This window comes from Pristis pectinata, chromosome 17, assembly GCF_009764475.1.
Source record: "Pristis pectinata isolate sPriPec2 chromosome 17, sPriPec2.1.pri, whole genome shotgun sequence".
In the NCBI taxonomy this organism is placed as follows: Eukaryota; Metazoa; Chordata; class Chondrichthyes; order Rhinopristiformes; family Pristidae; genus Pristis; species Pristis pectinata.
In genome coordinates, this window is record NC_067421.1 from 24,450,417 (window position 1) to 24,471,157 (window position 20,741).

Here is a 20,741-nt window from a genome sequence, read left to right on the forward strand (position 1 = left end):
TACATGAGTCATAGGGAAAATGTTGCAATCTATTAAGGAGGAGGTAGAAAGGAGACAATTGTAGTACAATTGGACAGAGTCAGCATGGATTTATGAAAGAAATCCTGTTCGACAAATCCGCCAGAATTTTTTTTTGAGAATATAACTAACAGAACGGGTAAAGGCAAACCAGCTCATGCGGTGGATTTGAACTTTCAGGAGATACCATAGCCAGTATTAAACAATCCCTGGGCACATGATATTGGGGTAATATATCGTCATGGGCTGAGGATTGTTAATTAGCAGAAAACAGTGGGAATAAACAGATCATTTTTGGGTTGGAATGCCATGACCAGTGGGTGCCACAGAGATCTGTACTGGGGCTCCAGCTGTTCGCAATCTATAATCAATGATTTAAGTGAGATTAATTGCCATATATCAAAGTTTGTTGATACAAAGCTGTAACAATGGTGCAGAGGAGTTTCTGCAAGATATACACAGGTTAAGTGAATGGGTAATGATGTGGCAAATGGAAAATGGATGTGGGAATAATGGAGGTTATCCCTTTGGTGGAAAGGGAGGAAAGATGGAGCATTTTATAAAGTGGTTAGGTGTGCATTAGAGCTTTGGTTGGGGGAGGGGGTTACTCAGGGACTGATAAGTGCATAGCCTGAACCAGAAACGAAGAATGGAAGCGATATACAGTTAGGCCTCTGACTGCAGCAGTGAGAGGTTGAAGATATCCTTGAATACTCCAGCCGACTGTCTGACACAGATTTTCAGTACCCTGTCAGGTACACCGTTGGGGCCTGATGCCTTGCGAGGGTTCACCCTCCTGAACAATGTTCTGACGTTGGCCTCCAAGACAGAGATCACAGGTTCAAGTTCCTGGGTGTCAACATTTCAGAGGATCTATCTTGGGTCCAACACACTGATACAATCACAAAGAAAGCATGCCAGCAGCTCTACTTCATTAGGAGTTTGAAGAGATTTGGTACGTCACCACTCTTGCAAATTTCTATAGATGTGCAGTGGGGAGCATTCTGACTGGTTGCATCACCGCCTGGTATGTAGGCTCCAATGTTCTAGATCAAAAGAGGCTGCAGAGGGTTGTAGACTGAGCCAGCTCCATCACAGGCACATCGAGGACACCTTCAAGAGGCGATGCCTCAAGAAGGTGGCATCCATCATTAAGGACCCTTAGCACCTGGGACGCGCCCTCTTCTCATTACTACCATCGGGGAGGTGGTACAGGAGCCTGAAGACCCACACTCAATGTTTCAGGAACAGCTTCTTCCCCTCTGCCATCAGATTTCTGAATGGTCCATGAACACTACCTCGTTATTCCTCTTTTGCACTATTTATTTGTGTAACTTATAGTAATTTTTACGTCTTTATGTCTTGCACTGTACTGCTGTCGCAAAACAACACATTTCACGATGTACGTCGGTGATAATAAACCCGACTCTGACAGGTTCAGAAATGGTAATCAGAGCATAGCTGAGAATGTGGACAAAAATGAGGACAAGATGGGAGACTGCAAGCAACTCCATAGAAGTGGCTGTGTGTGAGCAAATGCACACATGCTGAGTGTTAACCATGCTGCAGAGCCTGGTCTCCAGTCATCTATTACCTCTTGGATCAACACCTTGCTCTGTAAAGCTTGTGTGACAACTGATGTGCAACAGCTGCCACAGGTTAAAGGAAGTTACCCACATGACACTTCAACTCTACAATGTGAAATCTGGGACTTGGATTCTCAGAATGCTCATGGAAAAGCCCAACAGTGACAGACAAATGCCATTCTGCTACCATAGCTCAGCAACTCAGACAATTTGATATTGCCACATTGAGTATTACACAAAGGACAGGTCATCACTGCATACACCCAACTCTGGAAACTTCAGATTAGGGCAAGGAGGATTGCTACTCCAATCTTGTAAAGATCCTGGTTTGCATCCCAAAGGGAGACAAACTGATCCCCTGACATCAACACCAGGGTTAGAAGGGAAGCAAACCTCTTGCAAGATGTGACTGGCAAGAAAGGAGCAGGGAAGATCAACTCCAACAGGATCCTTCTCTTGATAAAATGCATCAACAGATGTCCTGTTTCAGAGAGACAAGCACAAGACATCATGGCAACGTCCCCAATGATTTGTGGGGGTTTGATGGGAACATGGGGAGTATAGATTACAGGGAAAATTAGTTGGGGAATGAGATTCCACCATGACCAACATGGACTTGATGAGCCATAATGGCCTCCTTCAATGTTGCAAGGATATACAGAAACTGATAACTCTCAACCCACAGGGACAGGTGGCCACCACTTAGAAGCTGCCTTGAAATCCACATAATTGGCACTTGTGAAGAGACCCTAGGACTCTCTAACAAGATCCATCGGGACTGGTTGACGAGAATGACCAGAAGGATCAGAGTTAATTAACCACAAACACGAGGCACACCTGATTTGTAAGCTTCATCTTTCCTCAATGGAAAAGGAACAGTTTTACAGACACCTGAAGGTAACGTCCAACAAAAAACCTGGGACCTAAAGAGATGGTGGATGGCGAGAGCACAGGAATCTCAACAACTTGTCCATGACCATGACATGTGGGCTATTTGGTACTGTAAAAACCACTTACAATACCAATATCCAGGAACATGGGTGAACTCATCAGGGACAGAGAGGCTGTTAATGGCCCCTGGGTGGAAAACTCCAAAGAATTCCTCAATCACAGTTGTCCTTGACAAGAACACAAAACTTTATCCTACAGCAGCCTATTTATGTCAACTTTGCTGCCACCCCTAACCAACAAAATGGTGAGAAGGTCATATTCTAAATCAAAAATAACAAGGCCTTGGGAGCCAAAGTCATCTCCACTGAAATCCTAAAATTTACCAACAAAGGTTCCATCACAAATCCACAGCCTCAACTCCCATATCTATAGAGATGGATATTTAATGGGACCTTGGATACCATAATTGTGACCATCTTCAAGAAAAGAGACATGCCTGACTGTAGTAACTAGAGAAGGGTCTCTCTGATGTCTGCCAGAGGAATGTCATCACCAGGCTCCTCCTTAACCATCTTCTCCCAGAGGCTGAAGACCTGCTACTGAAATCACAGTGTGGATCCTGTCCAACCAGGAGGCAGAGGATGTGCTCTGTACTGATAGACAACTCCAAGAAAAATGCAGTGAGCAGCAACAGCCACCATACATGGTCTTTTTCACCCTTAAAGCCTTTGACTCCATCAATTGGGAGGGACAATGGAATAAATACCCTCCTCAGAAATTCATCTCCATCTTACACTTGTTCCAATGACAACATGCAAGCTGTGATATTAACTAGTGGGCAGGCCAAGTTGTTTACATGCTGGATACCAGGCTCCCAAAACAGACAAGCTAGTCCAAGTGCTGTCACCACTAGGGGGCAGGGGAGATGTGAAAATATATTTATTGTTTACCAAATTTCTCAAGTTTCAAAGGAAATAAAGATAAAATCTGCAATTCCAAGGATAATAGCAGTCCTCTGGTACCTTTTAAGTAGCAATTTTACTTATATGAACCTAGATATGACCAAGCCCAATCTCTTTCCAATCATGAACCTTCCTGCAAACGTCTGGATGGCAGCCTAGTCAGCTTCCTTAGCCCAGAATTCCAACATCAATTTTATTGATACCAATGGAACTTCAGATCACATAACCAATTAGTGTGCAGAAACATGCAATTCATTACAGATCAAAGACAGCATTGACACCCAAGGAACTTTTAGAAAAACATTTAAATACCAAAGGGCACATTTCCAACAAAATGCTAATAGTCGAGAACTAGCCACTTCTTATATAACTTGCCCAATTTTTCCTCCTATTGCCTTGAATAATAAAACAATAAATTGGGCAGCGTGTACATCATGCAGATGATCTAATCTAGTTTTCCATCCTTGGTGATGTTTAAAACTGATTTCATAGATTTGAAAATCAAACCAAATAAAAATAAATCAATTCAGATTAACCATCTGTATGCTGTCCACTCAGCTTTTCTATTTGAATATTGTCCTTTGCATTTATCAAATTACATATACATCAAAGAGGAACTTTTACAGAACAAAAACTATACCAACAAAAAAATTACATTAATTGTAATCTCAAAGAGACAAGAATTGAAATTAAAAAAATGGAATCTATTAGATTGCAAACTTATCCCTTTAAACACAAGATCCTCAACTGAGTTTTGCCCAAACTGCTGCAAAGAAATTTTCCTCTGTTTAGCAAGAACAAGGTCAGAAGCAGATTCGATTTGAGTAAACCCAATTCAGGTTTGTATGGACAGGAAGTTACAATCATATTGCTCCATAACCAGGGTTCACAAAAGACTGAGAAAATTCATTGCAGTAATATGGAATTCTATTTTTCCAACTGGAAGGAAAGCAGATTGCTGGTGTGTTAGGGAACTTCGAGTGCACCTGGCCAATGCAGAAAGCTGGGAGCGGGTCCAAATTAAACGAAGTAAGTTTGCAGTTGCCCTCCAATTCAAGGATAGATTAAAAAAAATTCTTACCTATTCAGCAGAAACATGCAAGATATTGCACCAAGCAATAAGATGATCGTCAGATAAAGTTTGAACTTTTCATATTCATCTTTGTAAGCAAATCTGAAAACAAAAAAAATTAGCAATAGTGTAAATGGAACAAAAAATTACCTAGTTTTTTTAAAAATGTTAGTATCCTTCTTTAAATTTGGTTTCTGATAAAACAAACTCAGTGTTCTCAAATTTAAGGTCTCAGATATATGTTTTGCATTAAATTAAAAAAGCTTTCAAAGCTGATCATACATTCAACCATCGAAATCCAATCAGCAATATTTCAGATCTTTGAGGGCGGATGATACCGTATGATTTTATTAAGGTGGTCTACAAAGCAAATGCCCGAAGCTTTGACAAGTTGCCTTTCACCTAAATTTACCAACCACCAGCAGGGCCTATTGCATGTTCAAATCTTCACTAGGCATATCTTCAAACTGCATAATAAACAAGTTATGTCCAGCCATTGTTTAGTATGTGAGTAAGTATAAAACTTTTTTTGTTATTGTGAATTGTGGCAAACAGAATTGGACCATTCTCCTACAGAGAAGGGGATTGCACTTTGCACTTCCAGGGTAAACTAAAAGACTATGATATTAACTTAAAGAAAAACTGACAAAAGAGTTATCTATCACATGTAAATAGTTCTATGACCCACATTCAATTCTGATCGCTGGTGCTTTGTGGGGAATTTGCATGTTCTCCTTATGAATGTGTGGGTTTCTAATTTCTTCCCACATGCCAAAGACATGCTGGTTGTTAGGCAAATTGCCAAATGCAAATCACTCCTTGTGTATGTCAGTGGTAGGTGAATTGCTGGGGAGGGGTGGGTTGGCTCTTAATGGTCCGAAGTGAGAGAATAGGTTACAGGGAAATAAATCAAGGAATGTGATTAATGGTTTTGCTCCGAGAGCCAGCATAGACTTGATTAATTAAATTACCTCACGTCATAAGGAAATATAATTAAAAAAGTAAAAACTTGGATACACGTACTTGTGTGAGAGATAAATTTATCATTGAAAAGAAAGTCAGATGTATACTGTGATATGTGCCAATGTTCTTAATCTCTCGAGTTTCAAAAAATAAATCAATTGTTTAGTTATAATAAACTGAGATTATGAGACAAATGTTGCTGCATCTGGGCACTTAACTATATGTAAATTAGGTTTGCTCTTCGATTTTTAAAAAATTATTTTGCATGTAAGCTGCTGAAAATGAAATACAAATATGTTGCAGTAACAGAAACAGAACATCTGCAACCCAAGTGAATATGGCAACATGCATCCACTTAATCAAGCGGATTGAAGGGTTGTGAATTTAATAACAAGGACATATGGGAAAGAATAATTGGAATCAGTGAGTTCAATGCCAAGGCACACAGAAATGTACTTCCTTTTAATTAAGTGTTTGAAAGCTACAATAATTAAAACTTGAAGAAATAAAAGCTTCACATTTAGAATAGTTCATATTCAGTTCCAGACAGATTTAACATTAGACATTATGAATCGGGTACTTATGACCAAGTCAAAATTTCTTGTGGCAGATTTAGTCTGTGACTTCTGCAAAAGAACAGGAAGCAAGTGATGAGCATCAAGAAATAGATTGTATTTCCTGCCTCTCAACAGAGCCAGTATTTGTTGAGGAATTTTAAGCAAAAGGATAGCAAACATAACTACCTTGAATGGCCTTGTAAATTATGAGAGCTGCCAAATCCCTCCACAGCTTCAGATCCTCCCATATCTGCCAAATACTTCAGCCCTACAAACCTCACATGTTATTCTTCCTTTCTGGTGGAACTGTAATTGGAAATGTCAGCAGGCACCTTCAGCTTTCATTGCCCTAAGCTCAAGAAATCCCTTGTCATAGAACTTTGATAAATAGGTAAACACAAGCTGGAACACTAGCCTAACAATTAGAAAAAGCAAGTGTAGGATTGGACTCACTTGTCAAGCTCTAGTTAAACATTTCACTGATATACTTTAACTCAAAAATGGTTTCTTGGACAAGATGAATGCAAATCAGCTGTTTGCATCCACACAATCATATTGGGAGAAGCTTAAAACAAAAAAAAAGATAAACAAACTATATTTTGCTAGTCAGAGAAGTGATCAAGAGCTTTGGAAAACATGCTAGCAGTTGCCAAACACAGATCAAACTGCAAATTGGTATTACTTAGCCTGCTTGCTGAAAAGAGTTACATTCACATTTCCAAGCACCAGGTTTAAGTACAGCCTGAAAGAGAAAAAGAAAACACAATGAACTGTGTTGGATTTTTACTGGTCACTGAATATTAGGATTGTCACAGACAAAACAAAACATTTGATTACCTCAAATCAACTGCACAATTAAAGACTACTAATTTACACAATGGATAAAGGATCCAATGTGACTGTACATCAATTAATATTTCAAAATAATGTATCTTGGCTAATACCTTGAGCAAAAACATTTTTTATTACAATGAGTCAAGAAATACCCAGGGAGTTTTGTGACATTCACATTCAAGATTTTTTTTTTTACAAAGTCACCAAGGCATTTCATATATCATCACAAATAGCTCAAATTAAAAGATTATTCCTCAATTTCTTCCTATTTGTCTTTTTGAAGATCGAATCTGACAGCCAGATATTAAAACTATTTCACGAGTGTAATGATCAAAAACATCACGAAATCATAAAGGAGGTAGTTTAATTGTAAGTGCTATGTGAGCGATTCCCAGTAGTGATGGAGTATTCCAACTGGTTGCACTAGAGCAGCGAAGCTACTCACAACCTTTTTTTTAGTGATCTAAGTGGAAGTTTCTACATTAGTTTCAGATCAAATTAAACTTGCTCACAGTTCTCCTTTTAGCAACATTTACTATCCAGATATACAGACTAGGAGAAGGGACATGGAATGTACTAAGTGCAAGATACGTGGACGGGAGAGGTCTGGAGGGTTATGGACTGGGTGCTGGTAAATGGGACTAGTGGAATAAAGTTTCGGCACAGACTAGAAGGGCTGGATGGCCTGTTTTCTGCACTGTAGTGTTCTATGCAAGAAAACACATTGTCTGCAAGATAACGCAAGCTCCATTACTTCCCACTAAACTACTTTGCAAGGCACCTTGTTACCCAACATTAATAACTTTTAATTTTCTAAAAAGGAACATTTTTCAGGCTCTGGGCATTGCTGGCAAAGCTAGTGTTTATTGCCCATCCCCAATTGCCCTCAAAAGAGTGATAGCGAGCCACTTTCCTGAACTGCTGCAGTCCTTCTGGTGAAGGTATCTCTATGGAGCTGTTGGGTAGGGAGTTCCAGGAGACAGACCCGGTGACAATGAAGGAACAATGATACATTTCCAAGTCAGGATGAAGTGGAAATTGGAGAGCACTTGCAGGTGGTGGTGTACCTTTGTGCATGAAGCCCTTCTTGGTAGTAGAGGTCACAGACACAAATGTTATGGGTTTTCAGAGGTGCTGTCAGAGTGGCCTGGGAAGCAAATGCAATGCACTTCAAAAGGTGGTACACATGGCAGCCACAATGCTTTGGTGATGGAGGGAATGAATGTTGGGGGTGATGGATGGGGTATCCATAAAGCAGGCTGCTTTGTCCTTGATAGTTTAGGGTTGAGCTTTTGGAGAATTGTTGGAGCTGCACTCAGGCAAGTGACGAATATTCTGTCACATTCCCGATTGTGCCTTGTGGATGATGGAGTGTCAGGAGGCGAGTTTTACAAGGGTTCCTTGATGCCACATTTGGTCAAATGCTGGCTTGGAATCAAGAGATAACTTTCCTTGGGTATCAGTTGATCACATCAAAAAAAACCTTCAATCCATCCACTTTCCTCAGTTATCACCCAGTTTCCTACCTTTGTGATTAAAAGAGAAAGGAAGAACTTCTTTACACAAGCATCTTTCATATCCTCAGTAAATCCCAGAGAGTTCACCATTAATTAAAATTGTTTAAGTGCAGTAACAGTTGCAATATAGGGAGCCATGACTTCCAACTTTAACACCCCCTCAATACATCTACACATACGAGGTTGAATACTTTAAATGGTATTGGGTTAGAGCGAAATATTAGCCACACACTTTAGTACTATCACATCATTCCTTACAGTGACTAGAAATGAATGCAATATTTTTTGAAAATACAATTCATTTATTGAACATAATTATCATTGTGAACCCAAGATTCATTGCCTATCCCCAAATGCCTTTAAACTGAATGGCTTACATGTTAGTAGTTAAGAGTCAACTTGGATCTGACAAGGTAAAGAGGGAAGCTCCTTAATGAAGTGCATTACCTCTCTTTAGTTGCTTAATTAAAACAAGGAACACTTTCCGTGGAGAATACAGCACATATCCATCTAATCCGTACTGCTAAGTCTTGGCATATATTGATATTTCCTTATGACATAGGAGGCCATTCAGCCCATTATGTCTATGGCAGCTCTCAGACCAATCTGATTCCCTCAGTTACTTCCCTGCAACCTATTCTCTCACAAATTCCCATTAAAGTGTTTGATTCTCCTGCCATTCCACCTATCCATCAGGTAATTTACAGTAGCCAATGAACCTACCAACCAGCATTGACTTGGGATGCCAGAGGAAACTCATGTGGTCACAGGAAAAATGTGCAAACTCCTCAAAGACAGTATGAGAGGTCAGAATTGAACCTGGGTTACTGCATTATCTGCTGCATCACTTTGTCATCTACATTTATAGTGGAAGGATTTTTGTTGATCAGGAAAAAACATACCCATTTTTCTTAGGTAAAAATGCTTCCATATCAAAGAAAACATTGCGTCGCTCTTTGATATCATTATTAATTCTCTGAATTACTTCAATTTCTTCTGCATTAGCTGAAAGTTTACACCTGTGTGGAAAAAAAGTCATTAGATTTTAAGCTGTCACAAATGTTAGGCCTTAGTGATTTTTAAAAAAAAACAAAGAGTACATAAGTACATAGTACAAGAAACACAAGAGTACTATATAACTGGGCAGTGTTTTGTGAATTATGCAACTTAAACTTTTTTTTCCTGAACCCTTCAACTTGGCAGGAAAGTGTTATAATACACTGCCAGTGCAATTTATAACAGCAAGACATGAGAAACAGTATCTTGAACCTCGAACAATGGGAATCAACAAGATTAAAAGAAATGAAGAAATTATGGTGTTAAATCCAGTAAAAAGTAAAACAAAAAAAGATTGGACCAAATGACAAAAACAAATTTTAAAAACCTTCACCAATTAATTGCATGAGTTGATTGACATTCTGTTATTAAAAACATGCTTATGTTCTTAATTGCCAAACTGAACTTGATATGACCAGATTAATGTGCAAAACCAGTACATTAAAAAAAAATTACAACAGGAGTCCAACAGCGAAATATCATCTTGCAAAACAAATGATAGCAGCAAAGTTAGGCAAGTTTTATCAATCCTGGTATCACCATTTATCAAGAAATAAGTAGTAGTTCAAATGCTTATCGTTAATTCTCTTACCTTCGGAGACTGCAGGCAAGGTCTTTTAGTCTTCGTTTTTGTTTACTTACAGAGTTGGTACATAGAGTCTGAAGATTAGTAAGTTCATCAAGTTTGTGTCTATACACTTTGTGAGTTTCCTATGATGAACAAACAAAAAAAGAGACTCTACAAATTGATCAAGAAAGCAAAAGATAAGTTTGCATATGACAATATTACAATAGTAACCAAAATGGAGATATCTGGGCAAATCCTTTGTCAATCACACCAGTTGTGAGTGAAGATTAATTTTTATGCTTAAAATTTATTATCTTTTGATTATTCCTATAGAAATTCAGCTATTGTTTCCTCTACTTTAAACAGAATAGAGGGCAAATTGACTTCCTTTGCTCTAGTCAACTGTTTGATGAAAGTCACATGCCATACCCAATCTCAAACTCATCAAGTATTCCTTGATGACACCCAAGCAAACAAGCCAGTTTTTTTTGGGGGGGGGGGGGTGGTGTAAAAGAAAAAATTTTAACCACTGATTACCATCTTTAGGTTGTTTGGTCAACTCTGGTGTATAGGTCACTATACGCACACACTGTGTGTGTGTGTGTGTGTGTGTGTGTGTGTGTGTGTGTGTGTGTGTGTGTGTGTGTGTGTCTGTAGATATATTGCTGCAATAAGAAAGCATCCTGCAGCTTGCAGAAATGTTTTACAGGTGCTAGAATGAAACATCAAGATTGTGCTGTAACAATCAAACCATCAAGAACTTGGGTCACTTGACAGGCCAATTTCACATTTCAATTGTTTTAACTTCATTCTCTTTCCTACATCGCTCAAAGACATGAGTCTTTTTGCTACAGGTCCACCACTGGCACCCCCTCGTAGTAAAACAAGTGGCTGAAAACAGAGGCCCTTATGAACTCCACAATCTGTTCAATTGAAAGTGGATACTTCTGAATTGCAGAGACACTGCAACATAGGTTAACACTAACAGAACTATTGTGAATGCAGGTACATCAGACATCACAAAAGCTCAACTCCATTACCAACCCATGAAATCATTATCTAAATGGCATAAGCATCAATTATCTGTAGAACCTTTGGATGCCAGGGGAATAGATGCAGTGAAAACATGGGTAAAAATGTACTAACTATTAAGGATTGTTTCAAACGACCTTTTGCAGAGGATTGTCCAACAAAAAAAATGGGTAATTTGTTGCAGGCATAAATGCAACAACATTTTATTTTGACTGTGGGCTTTATTGGCAAGATCCACAATTATTGTCCATCTTAAATTGAATGGAGATGGTGCTGAGCCCCTTCAGGAGCTGCTGCAGTGTTACAGGTGAAGGTATTCCAACTATACTATTAGGTACGAAGTTGCATGATTTAGATCCAGCAATTTTTTAAAGGAAGAGCAATACAGTACCCAGTCAGAATGATAGGCAACTTGGAGGGGAAGCTATAGGTGGTGCTATCATTGCATGCTGGCCTCACTTTTTTTTTGCTGGTAGAGCTCATAAGTTTGGGAAGTGCTGCAGTAAGTAGCTTGTGCATTTTGTGGACAGTAAACACTGTGACCACAGTGTACCAGTGGTGGAGGGAATGGAAATTTGTGCTGCATTAGGGTACCAAAGTGATCTACTTTGTCCTGGGTGAACGGTGTTCGGTTCAAAGCTATACCCCCTTTAGACTGTATACTTTTGTGCTCCTAGCCCATAGATGAGGAAAGCATTTGGGGCCTCAAGTGGCGAGTAACTCGCTGCAGAATACCTAGACTCCAACTTGTTCTTGTAGTGACTCCTTTTGGCAAAAGGCTCTACAGTTGAGCTTCTGCTCAATGGTAATGGCCTGGGGGTCAATAATAGGAGACTCAGCAATGATTATGCCACCAAATATCAACAATAGGTATTTAGATTCTGTCTTACTGGAGATGGTCATTGCCCGGCACTTCTGTGGCATGCATGTTATTTATCAGCCTATGAATGAATGAATGTTGTCAAGTTCTTGTTGCATGCTTCATTTTCTAAAGAATTGCAAATGGAATTGAACATTGTGAACATTCCTAATTCTGACCTCACAATGGAAGGAAGGTCATTAATGAAGCAGCTAAAGATGGAGGAGTCTGGCACAGTAAAACATGGTTAATCTGGCACCAACAGGACTTTGGTGATGCTGGACTAGCAGACTTTCCAGACTACTGGATATTTCTTCTGTTAATATATAACTTTCTTTAAAAATGTGTAGTTATATAACAAGTTTTCCAATGAACCCAGTGAGTTTAAAAGGAACAGGGGAAAAACAGGCCACAGAGGAGTTTAGAGGGTGAAAACAGAACCTAGTGAACCAGATGTCAAACCTCAGATACTTAATTATTAGAGTTTTCTTGTACACTACCTGAAGAACTCCTGTGGTGATGTGCTAGGGCTGATGGCCACCACAACCACCTTTCATGGTGCAAGGTACAACCCTGACCATTCAAGCATTGTCCCTTTCAATGCCCATTGACTTTAATTTTACCATGGTTCCTTGATGTCAAACTCCATCCAATGCTGCCCTGCTGTCAAGGGCAGTCCTTCTCACCTCATCCCTGAATTCACCCCTTTCATCTTTGTTTGGACCAAGGCCGTGATGAGGCCTTGAGTGATATGCTGCTGGCAAAACCCAAACAGGTCATTATTGAGCATGTTATTAGTGATCACGTTCTGCTCAATAGAGCCACCTTTTCTCTTTTGTGGCTCAATTATCCATCATCAATTATCCATACATGATGTGGCAAGACAGCAAAGCTTTCATCTGACCTGTTAATTGTGGAATTGCTTACATTTTCCATCACTTTGTTGACGGTCAAGATTGGACAGTAATTCTCCAGATTGGATTTGTCTTGCTTTGTGGACAGAACATACTGTCTAATTTTCCACATTGGTGTGTGGATGACAGCATGGCAACTGGACTGGAACAGCTTGGCTGGAGGCACAGCTAGTTCTGGAGCAGAAATCTTCAGCACTGTATCTGGGATGTTGTCATGTCACATTCCCTTTATTGTATTCAGTGCTCACAGCCATTTCACAAGGCACTTGTGGCTGAATTTGATGGTAAGTGCTGCAGCCTCATCTTCAGCACTCACACGTTGGGCCCCATCAATGAAAGACAGGGATGTCAGAGCTAACTTTTCTCTTTTTTTTGCTTATTGTCCATATTCATTCACATGATGTGGCAGAGCTTTCAGCTGACTTATTAATTGTAAGATTTTGTATATTGTATGCTGTTTAGCATGCATGTGGTCCCATGGAGCTTCACCAGACTGGCCACTGCTGTGCTGTTCCTGGTACTTCTGCACTTCTTATCCCCTTTCTGTTTTCTATTTTATTATAGCACTTTGATGCAACTTAAATGCTTGCTAGAGCATATCAGAGGCCAGTTCAGAATCAAACACACTGTTGCAGATCTGGAGTCACCATTACCTCAGATTGGGCAAGAATGGTCGACTTCCTCCCCGAGATGGAAATAGTGAATCAGATTTTTTCCTTTTTAAAAAGTGGCAATTTGGTCATTTTGCAGCCATCTTTACTAAGAGTGATCATCCTTTTTTTTTTAAAAAAAAACTGAATTTAAAGTATAAATATTGCGGTTGGATTTGAACTCCAGTCTCTGAATTGTTCATCCAAGCACCTGGGTTACCTGTCTGTTAATAACAAAGGCACCAATCACCAGAGGATTGCAAAATTAAGAATTTTTCCTCAGGAAGTTAATTACATACAAAGATCTTAAATTCATTTTTAGATATTTTCATAGATATCATAGATTAATTTTATTTCAATATTAGTGGTAGTTACTGGGAATGTTGATTCACACAGGGTGCTCTAGACCCAACCCTGCTTCCTATCCCAAATGCTTGTCCTTTACCATGACGTGCTGCACTGGCTGAAAGCAGAAATTCTGATTTACATTGACCTTGATGACAAGTCACCTCTCCACATACACAAAATGATGTTGCCACAAAATCAGATGGGCATGGAGAGTATAAATGAGGAGTTTATGGAACATTTTAAGGATCATTTCTTTGAACAATATATTTCAGAGCCAACCAAAGAGCAGGTTTTACTGGATCCAGTGAATGGGAGGATTAATGATCTCACAGTGAAGGCAACATTAAGTATCAGCAACCATAATATTATTGAACTTCACATTCAGTTGAAGGACACACAATGGACAAAATGTCAGTATTGAGGACATAAGAGCACAGCTAGCCAAAATGAACTGGCAAATTAGATAGGGAATTGGTTAATCAAGATACAGTGGCAGACATTTAAGGGGATCTTTCAGAGTATACAGAATACATGATTTCCAACAAGAAAAATATTCCAAAGGGAGGACCCACCGTTGTGTTTAACTATATGCTTTAGTTCTTTTTTTAAAAAAGCAAAGAATAATATCATGCAAAGCTGGGTGAGAGATCAGAAGATTAGACAAGATATACAAAAAAAACCTAAAAGATGAATAAGGAAGGAAAAATAAGAGTATGAGACAAAGCTAAATTAGAAATGTAAAGAGATTTTATTGATATTTTAAAAAAGTTAACAAAGTGAGCACTGGACCTACAGATAGTCTGGGAAATTAATATTGGATAATAAGGAAATAGAAGATAATTTGAACAGGAATTTTGCATAGGTCATCACTATAAATGGTAGAAGGAACACCTCTGAACAGCTGTAACTTGAAAATTGAAAGAGAGGAATTCAAGAAAACTTAGGGAACTTTGGGGAATTTAAAATCAAAGCAACAGTTATCCATCATATGTGTCCCAATGGACTTCATCCTTGTATCTTACAAGTGGCTTGTGGGATAGCTGTTGCTTTGATTTTAAATCCCCCAGAGTTCCCTAAATTCAGAATAGGTTCCATTAAGTTGGGAAAAAGCTGATGCAATTCCTTTAGTTAAAAAAGGGAGACAGAAAGCAGCAAACTATAGGCCAGCTAGCTTAAAATCCATCAAAGATATTACAGTAGGGCATTTGGGAAAAAAAATCAAGGTAATCAGGCAAAGTCAACATGGTTTTGAACAAGGGAAATCATGTTCAATCAATTTATTAGAGCTATTTGAAGGAATAGTGCATGTCCTGAGAGGTGGATGTACTATACTTAGTTTTCAAGGGAGCATTTGATAAGGTGCTACATCAAAAGGATACTGCAGAAAAGCTTATGGTTTAGGAAGTAATACACTGACAAGATAGTCAGCCAATCTTCTAACATGAAAAACTAAACGTAACTGGGTCCCTCTCTCTTTTGGGAAAAATATAACCAGTCATGTGCCTCGGGGATCAGCGCTTATGCCTCAGCATTTTTACAATTTATATAAATGACTTGGATGATGGGGATGAAGGTATGGTTATTAAATTTGCTGATGACTCAAAGAAAGATAGGAAAGTAAGTTGTGAGGAGGACACAAGGAGACCACAAAAAGGAAACAGGTTTAATGGGAGGGCGAAGATCTGGAAAATGAAGTACAATATGGGAAAATGCGAAATTGTCCATTTTGAAAGAAAAATGGAAGCATATTATCTGAGGGATTGCAGAAATCAGATGGAGAGGGATCTGATGCATGATTCACAAAAGACTAGTTTACAGATACAGCAAATAATTAAAAAAGATAACAGTTATTATTTATTGCTAGGGGAATTGAATACAAAGAAATAAGGAAGTTATGTTTCAGTTATATGGGACATTGGTTAAACCACATCTGGAGTACTCTATACTGTACTTGTCTTCATATTTAAAATGTAAATGCATTAGAGGCAATTCAGAGTTTTACTTTGTTGATATCCATCTGCCATCTTACTTTTTTAAAAAATGTCAATTTTCTCAGTCCACTTCAGCTAACTGTCTTCAAACCTTTGTGATTGCTTTCTTTAAATTTAAAACACTAGTTTCAGACCCAAGTTTCACACACTCAAATTGAATGCAAAGTTTTGTTTACGATTTCTCTTCCCTGGAGAATCTTTTACTGCGAGATAAATAATCAATCCCACCTCATTGCACAAGGCCAGATCCAAATTAATCTGTTCCCTGGATGGTTCCACAATACATTGTTCTAAGAAACTGACTCAAATATTCTATGAACTCATCCCCAAGGCTACCTTTGCCAAGTTGATCTGTCCAGTTTAAAATTATTATTGTCACATACAATTATTGCAGAATTTTCCTTCCTTGCCCCCACTATCTCCTGATTTATATTCTGTCATACAGTACAATTATTCTTAAGGGACCTATGAACCACCACCAAAAACTTCTCTCCTTTACCATTTCCTATCTTCATCCAAATTGATTCTGTCTTGATCACCTGCGTCAAGATAATTTCTCACTACTGAGCCAATATCATCCTTCTGGAATGTGAAGGATCCACAAATATTTTGGTTCCCAGCTTTGGTCATTTCATAACCATGTCCCTGTAATAGCTGTCGTATAATGCAAATTCTCTTTGTGCTATCAATTATCTATCCTGTTGCAAGTAGTGCAGAAATGCAAAAATAGCCTTGAATTTTATCTTTTTACATTTTTCCCGTTCTAATTATTTGCAGGGGCAGCTCCATCCCTTCCTGTAGCATTTGAGACATTGTTACTCATTTTGTTATCCTGTATCATCTTGTTCTTCCTCGGAATTGCTTAAATTTTCCCTCACCCAAACCCTCAGCCTAGGTATTTATGATTTAAAAGCCCCATCTAAAACATTGGTTATTTGATTCACCATGACAACATTTCCAAAGCAATTAAGTCCGTCTTGATAGACCATAAGAAATAAGTGCAGGAGTAGGCCTTCTGGCCCGTTGAACCTGCTCCTCCATTCAATAAGATCGTGGATGATCTGGCCGTGGATTCAGCTCCACCTACCTGCTTTTTCCCCCCATAACCATTAATTCCCCTACTATGCAAAATATCTATCTGTGTCTTAGGTATATTTAATGAGGTAGCCTCCACTGCTTCCTTGGGCAGAGAATTCCACAGATTTACTGCTTTCTGGGAAAAGCAGTTCCTCCTCATCTCCATCCTAAATCTACTCCCCTGAATCTTGAGGTCAGGTCCCCTACTTCTACTCTCACCAACCAGTGGAAACAACTTTCCTACCTCTATCTTATCTATCCCTTTCATAATTTTATATGTTTCTGTAAGATCCCCTCTCATTCTTCTGAATTCCAGTGAATATAGTCCCAGATGACTCAATCTCTCCTCATAGACTAACCCCCTCATCTCCAGAATCAACCTGCTGAACCTCTGCTGCAGCGCCTCCAAAGCCAGTAAATCTTTTCTCAAGTAAGGAGACCAGAACTGCACGCAGTACTCCAGGTGCGGCTTCACCAGTACCCCGTACAGTTGCAGCATAACCTCCTTGCTCTTAAATTCAATCCCTCTAGCAATGAAGGCCAACATTCCATTTGCCTTCTTGGTACCTGTTGCACCTGCAAACCAACCTTTTGCGATTCATGCACCAGCACTCCCAAGTCCCTCTGCACAACAGCATGTTGCAATCTTTCACCATTAAAATAATCTGATCTATTTTTCCTTCCAAAGTGTACGACCTCACATTTACCAACATTGTACTTCATCTGCCAGAGTCTTGCCCACTCACTTAACCTATCTATATCTCTCTACAGACTCTCTGCATCCTCTACGCAATTTGCTTTTCCACTCAATTTAGTGTCATCAGCAAACTTAGATATACTACACTTGGTCCCCTCTTCCAAATCGTTAATGTATATTGTGAACAGTTACAGGCCCAGCATCGACCCCTGCGGCACCCCGCTCACCACCGATTGCCAACAGCACCACCTTTCCTCAGGTCTATACCTATGAATTGAAACCCATTTCTCCCACACAGCTCGTGACCCATATTTTCAGCCCTCTGATCTTGTTGACCCTATGCTAATTTGCACGCAGCTCAATGATCCAGAGATTATCATTTTCATCGTTCAACTTTTTAGACCTTAGACTATCAGCAGAATCATTTTCTTAGTTCTACCCATGTCACTGGAAGTCATGTGCTTAGCACCCAGAAAATTCCACTCCCACTTCAAATGTATGCCCAATTTACATCCTTAATCCTGGCTCTTGCCAGGCAAGACAGCCTTTGGACCTCATGCTCAGGGCTGCAGAGAACGGTATCTATCCCTCCTTCCCCACCTGACTATGCCATCCCTTTCACTCACAACTTGAATGACCCATGGTACCATGGTTTTACAGTCAGCTTGCTCATCCTTCCTGCAGTCCCATTCATAAAGGCTGCATAAATGTCACATTTTCAACACTATCTTCTGGCATCATTCATAGCCCCACACCATCTTACCACTCTCCAAATCTACTTAAAGTCTTGAATGATGTTTTACATTATGTTATAGTAGAGCATTACAATTGTCCTATTAAGAAAACCTCAGTATTATTATTCCCATATATCACGATTCTAATTATCTTAAAAGGTGCATCACATTTGTTAAAATGTGCTAGAACAAATTTTCAAAACCAATTTTGGACCTGAACAATGAACAAGCACAGAGGTTCTGCAACAAATCTTAAAGTCTGAATATCCAATGACTAAATCTTGTTCCCATTTTGTATGATCTTATATACTTACAATGTTAGTGTACTTCCTCTAATTATTAAAATGACGTATTGTATAGGTTACCTTGAATCCTTTTATGAGTGCAAAGAACGTTCAGATTTAAAAGACGTACTCACTCCTAGAATGTTCACTCAACAAACTAGATTAAATATTCTCGACTGGTAAACGATTAAAAACGCTCTGGTCAAACCAAGGCTTTTAAAAATCATTTAGTGTTACTGATAGCGCCGTTTCCTGACAGACAATGAAATCATCACAAATTGAACTCTCTCTTTACATACATTGACACCGGGGAACTTATGGACACTCCTGAAATTCTGGTAAATAAATTAATTTGCGATACAATATCACTACAGGGAAATGTGTAATACATTTTTCACTAGCAGCGCTAAACGGAACAAGTGCAGATTTATGAATTAAACCATTGTTTTAAGTCCAAACGGTTATCTGGTCAATAAGAGCCTTCCAGCCCAGACCCTCCTGAAATCTGCTACCAACAGAGAGACAGAGACAAAGCCAAAGGGGGCATCCAGCACCAATGTGATTCCAAGACTAAGCAGCATTACAAAGCTAAAGTCGCGTTCAAAAGCTCCGGCGAAACGATATCACCGAACGAAACGCATCTTTTACTCTTTGTTCTCCCTCCCGGTTATGCAGACAGTGCCATTTACCTGCAGTTGTTTGAATTCTTTGTCCAACTCCTGCCATTCAGCATGGAAGCGCTGCAGTGACATTGTCCAGTCCACTAGGTACTGGGGCTGCCGGGAAATCGCCGTGACGTCAGCCAACCCACTGCAGCAGCACCGGGATCAGGCTCGGAAGGTGCCTCCTTTATTTTGGCCAATACAGGACTGGACTGGACTGCAGGGCAATGGCTCGGCACTAATGGCTGGAGCGTTGGTGAAAATTCATCGACCCATTTAAAGTTAATCATGATACAAGAACAAATTAGACTGCAATGGCTGAATGGCCTACTCCTCCAGTTCTCATATTCCAGTCAAATACCATTAGACAAGCAATACGTTTATGTTAAAATATGATCTGTAACGTTTAGAACGATCTTTGACTTTTTTTTTAAAGTAGTTGTATATTTCATTAATACATAATTCGAAAAACCCAAAATTAGCTGAACAGAAATTACAACATGGCAACAGCATTGATCAGTTGGTATAAAAACAGAAAATGCTGGAAATACTCAGCAGGCCGGGCATCAGCTGTGTTGTGAAAAGCAAGAGGAGTTCAAGGAAAAGGATGTCTTGCTTCAATTATACAAGGCCTTATGGAGACCACACTTGGAGTATTGAGTATATACAAACATCATAACACTGGAGGATGACAAGACCACTATCCCCCTGAAGCCTGCCTCGCCATTCAGTATGATAATGGTTAGCCTACGTCAGGCCTCATCTCCTCTTCTGTGCCAGTTCCTTGTAGCCCTCAATTCCCTGATCTTTCAAAAAATTATCTATTTCCTCTTAAAAAGATCCAAGTATCTAGCCTTCACAGCCCTCTGGGGTGGAGAATTCCAGAGATTCACCACCATCTTTAAGAAGTTCTTATGCACCTCACTTTTAAATGACTGCCCCCTAATCTTGTGACGATGTCCCCCATTCAAAATTCTACCACTAGTGGAAATGTGCACAGTTTTGTTCTTCTTATCTAAGAAAGGATACACTTATGGGGAATGTAGAAAGGTCTCTGCAATTGGTGTAGTGGCATTTCTGTGTGAGGAGAGATCAAGTTGTCCAGAGTTTAGAAAAATGAGATAGAATTGAAAGTTACAAACTTCTGATAGGGCTAGACAGACTGGATGTGATGAAGACATTTTCTGCTGTACTGCCTAGAATATAGGATCATGCTCTCAGCTTACAGGGCAGGAGATATAGGGCTGAGATGAGGAGAAATTTCTTTGCTCAGAGGGTGGTGAACCTGTGAAATTCGCTACCATAAAGAACTGCAGGGGCCAAATTGATGAATATTTTAAAGAGGAAATAGACAAGTTCCAAGAACAAATAAGCAGAAAGAGGTATGAGGAATGGAGAAGACAGAAGATCAGTCTTGATCGTATTGAATGGCAAGAGAAGAATGCTTACTCCTGCTCCTATTTTCTATG

The 20,741-nt window shown here is 39.4% G+C and overlaps 1 protein-coding gene across 1 annotated transcript in view; it reads right to left on the bottom strand.

Annotated features, from left to right (window-relative positions):
- tmem120b (transmembrane protein 120B) overlaps positions 1-19,678 on the bottom strand; it is a 43,305-nt gene extending 23,627 nt beyond the window's left edge. Inside the window, exons 1-5 of the mRNA XM_052031962.1 lie at positions 19,300-19,678; positions 10,049-10,167; positions 9,303-9,419; positions 6,732-6,791; positions 4,539-4,631 (exon numbers count right to left, since the gene is read on the bottom strand). Of these exons, the coding sequence (XP_051887922.1) occupies positions 4,539-4,631; positions 6,732-6,791; positions 9,303-9,419; positions 10,049-10,167; positions 19,300-19,362 (452 nt within the window). The 5' untranslated portion in view covers positions 19,363-19,678. The remainder of the gene's footprint in view (positions 1-4,538; positions 4,632-6,731; positions 6,792-9,302; positions 9,420-10,048; positions 10,168-19,299) is intronic.
- Between the last annotated feature and the right edge of the window lie 1,063 nt (positions 19,679-20,741).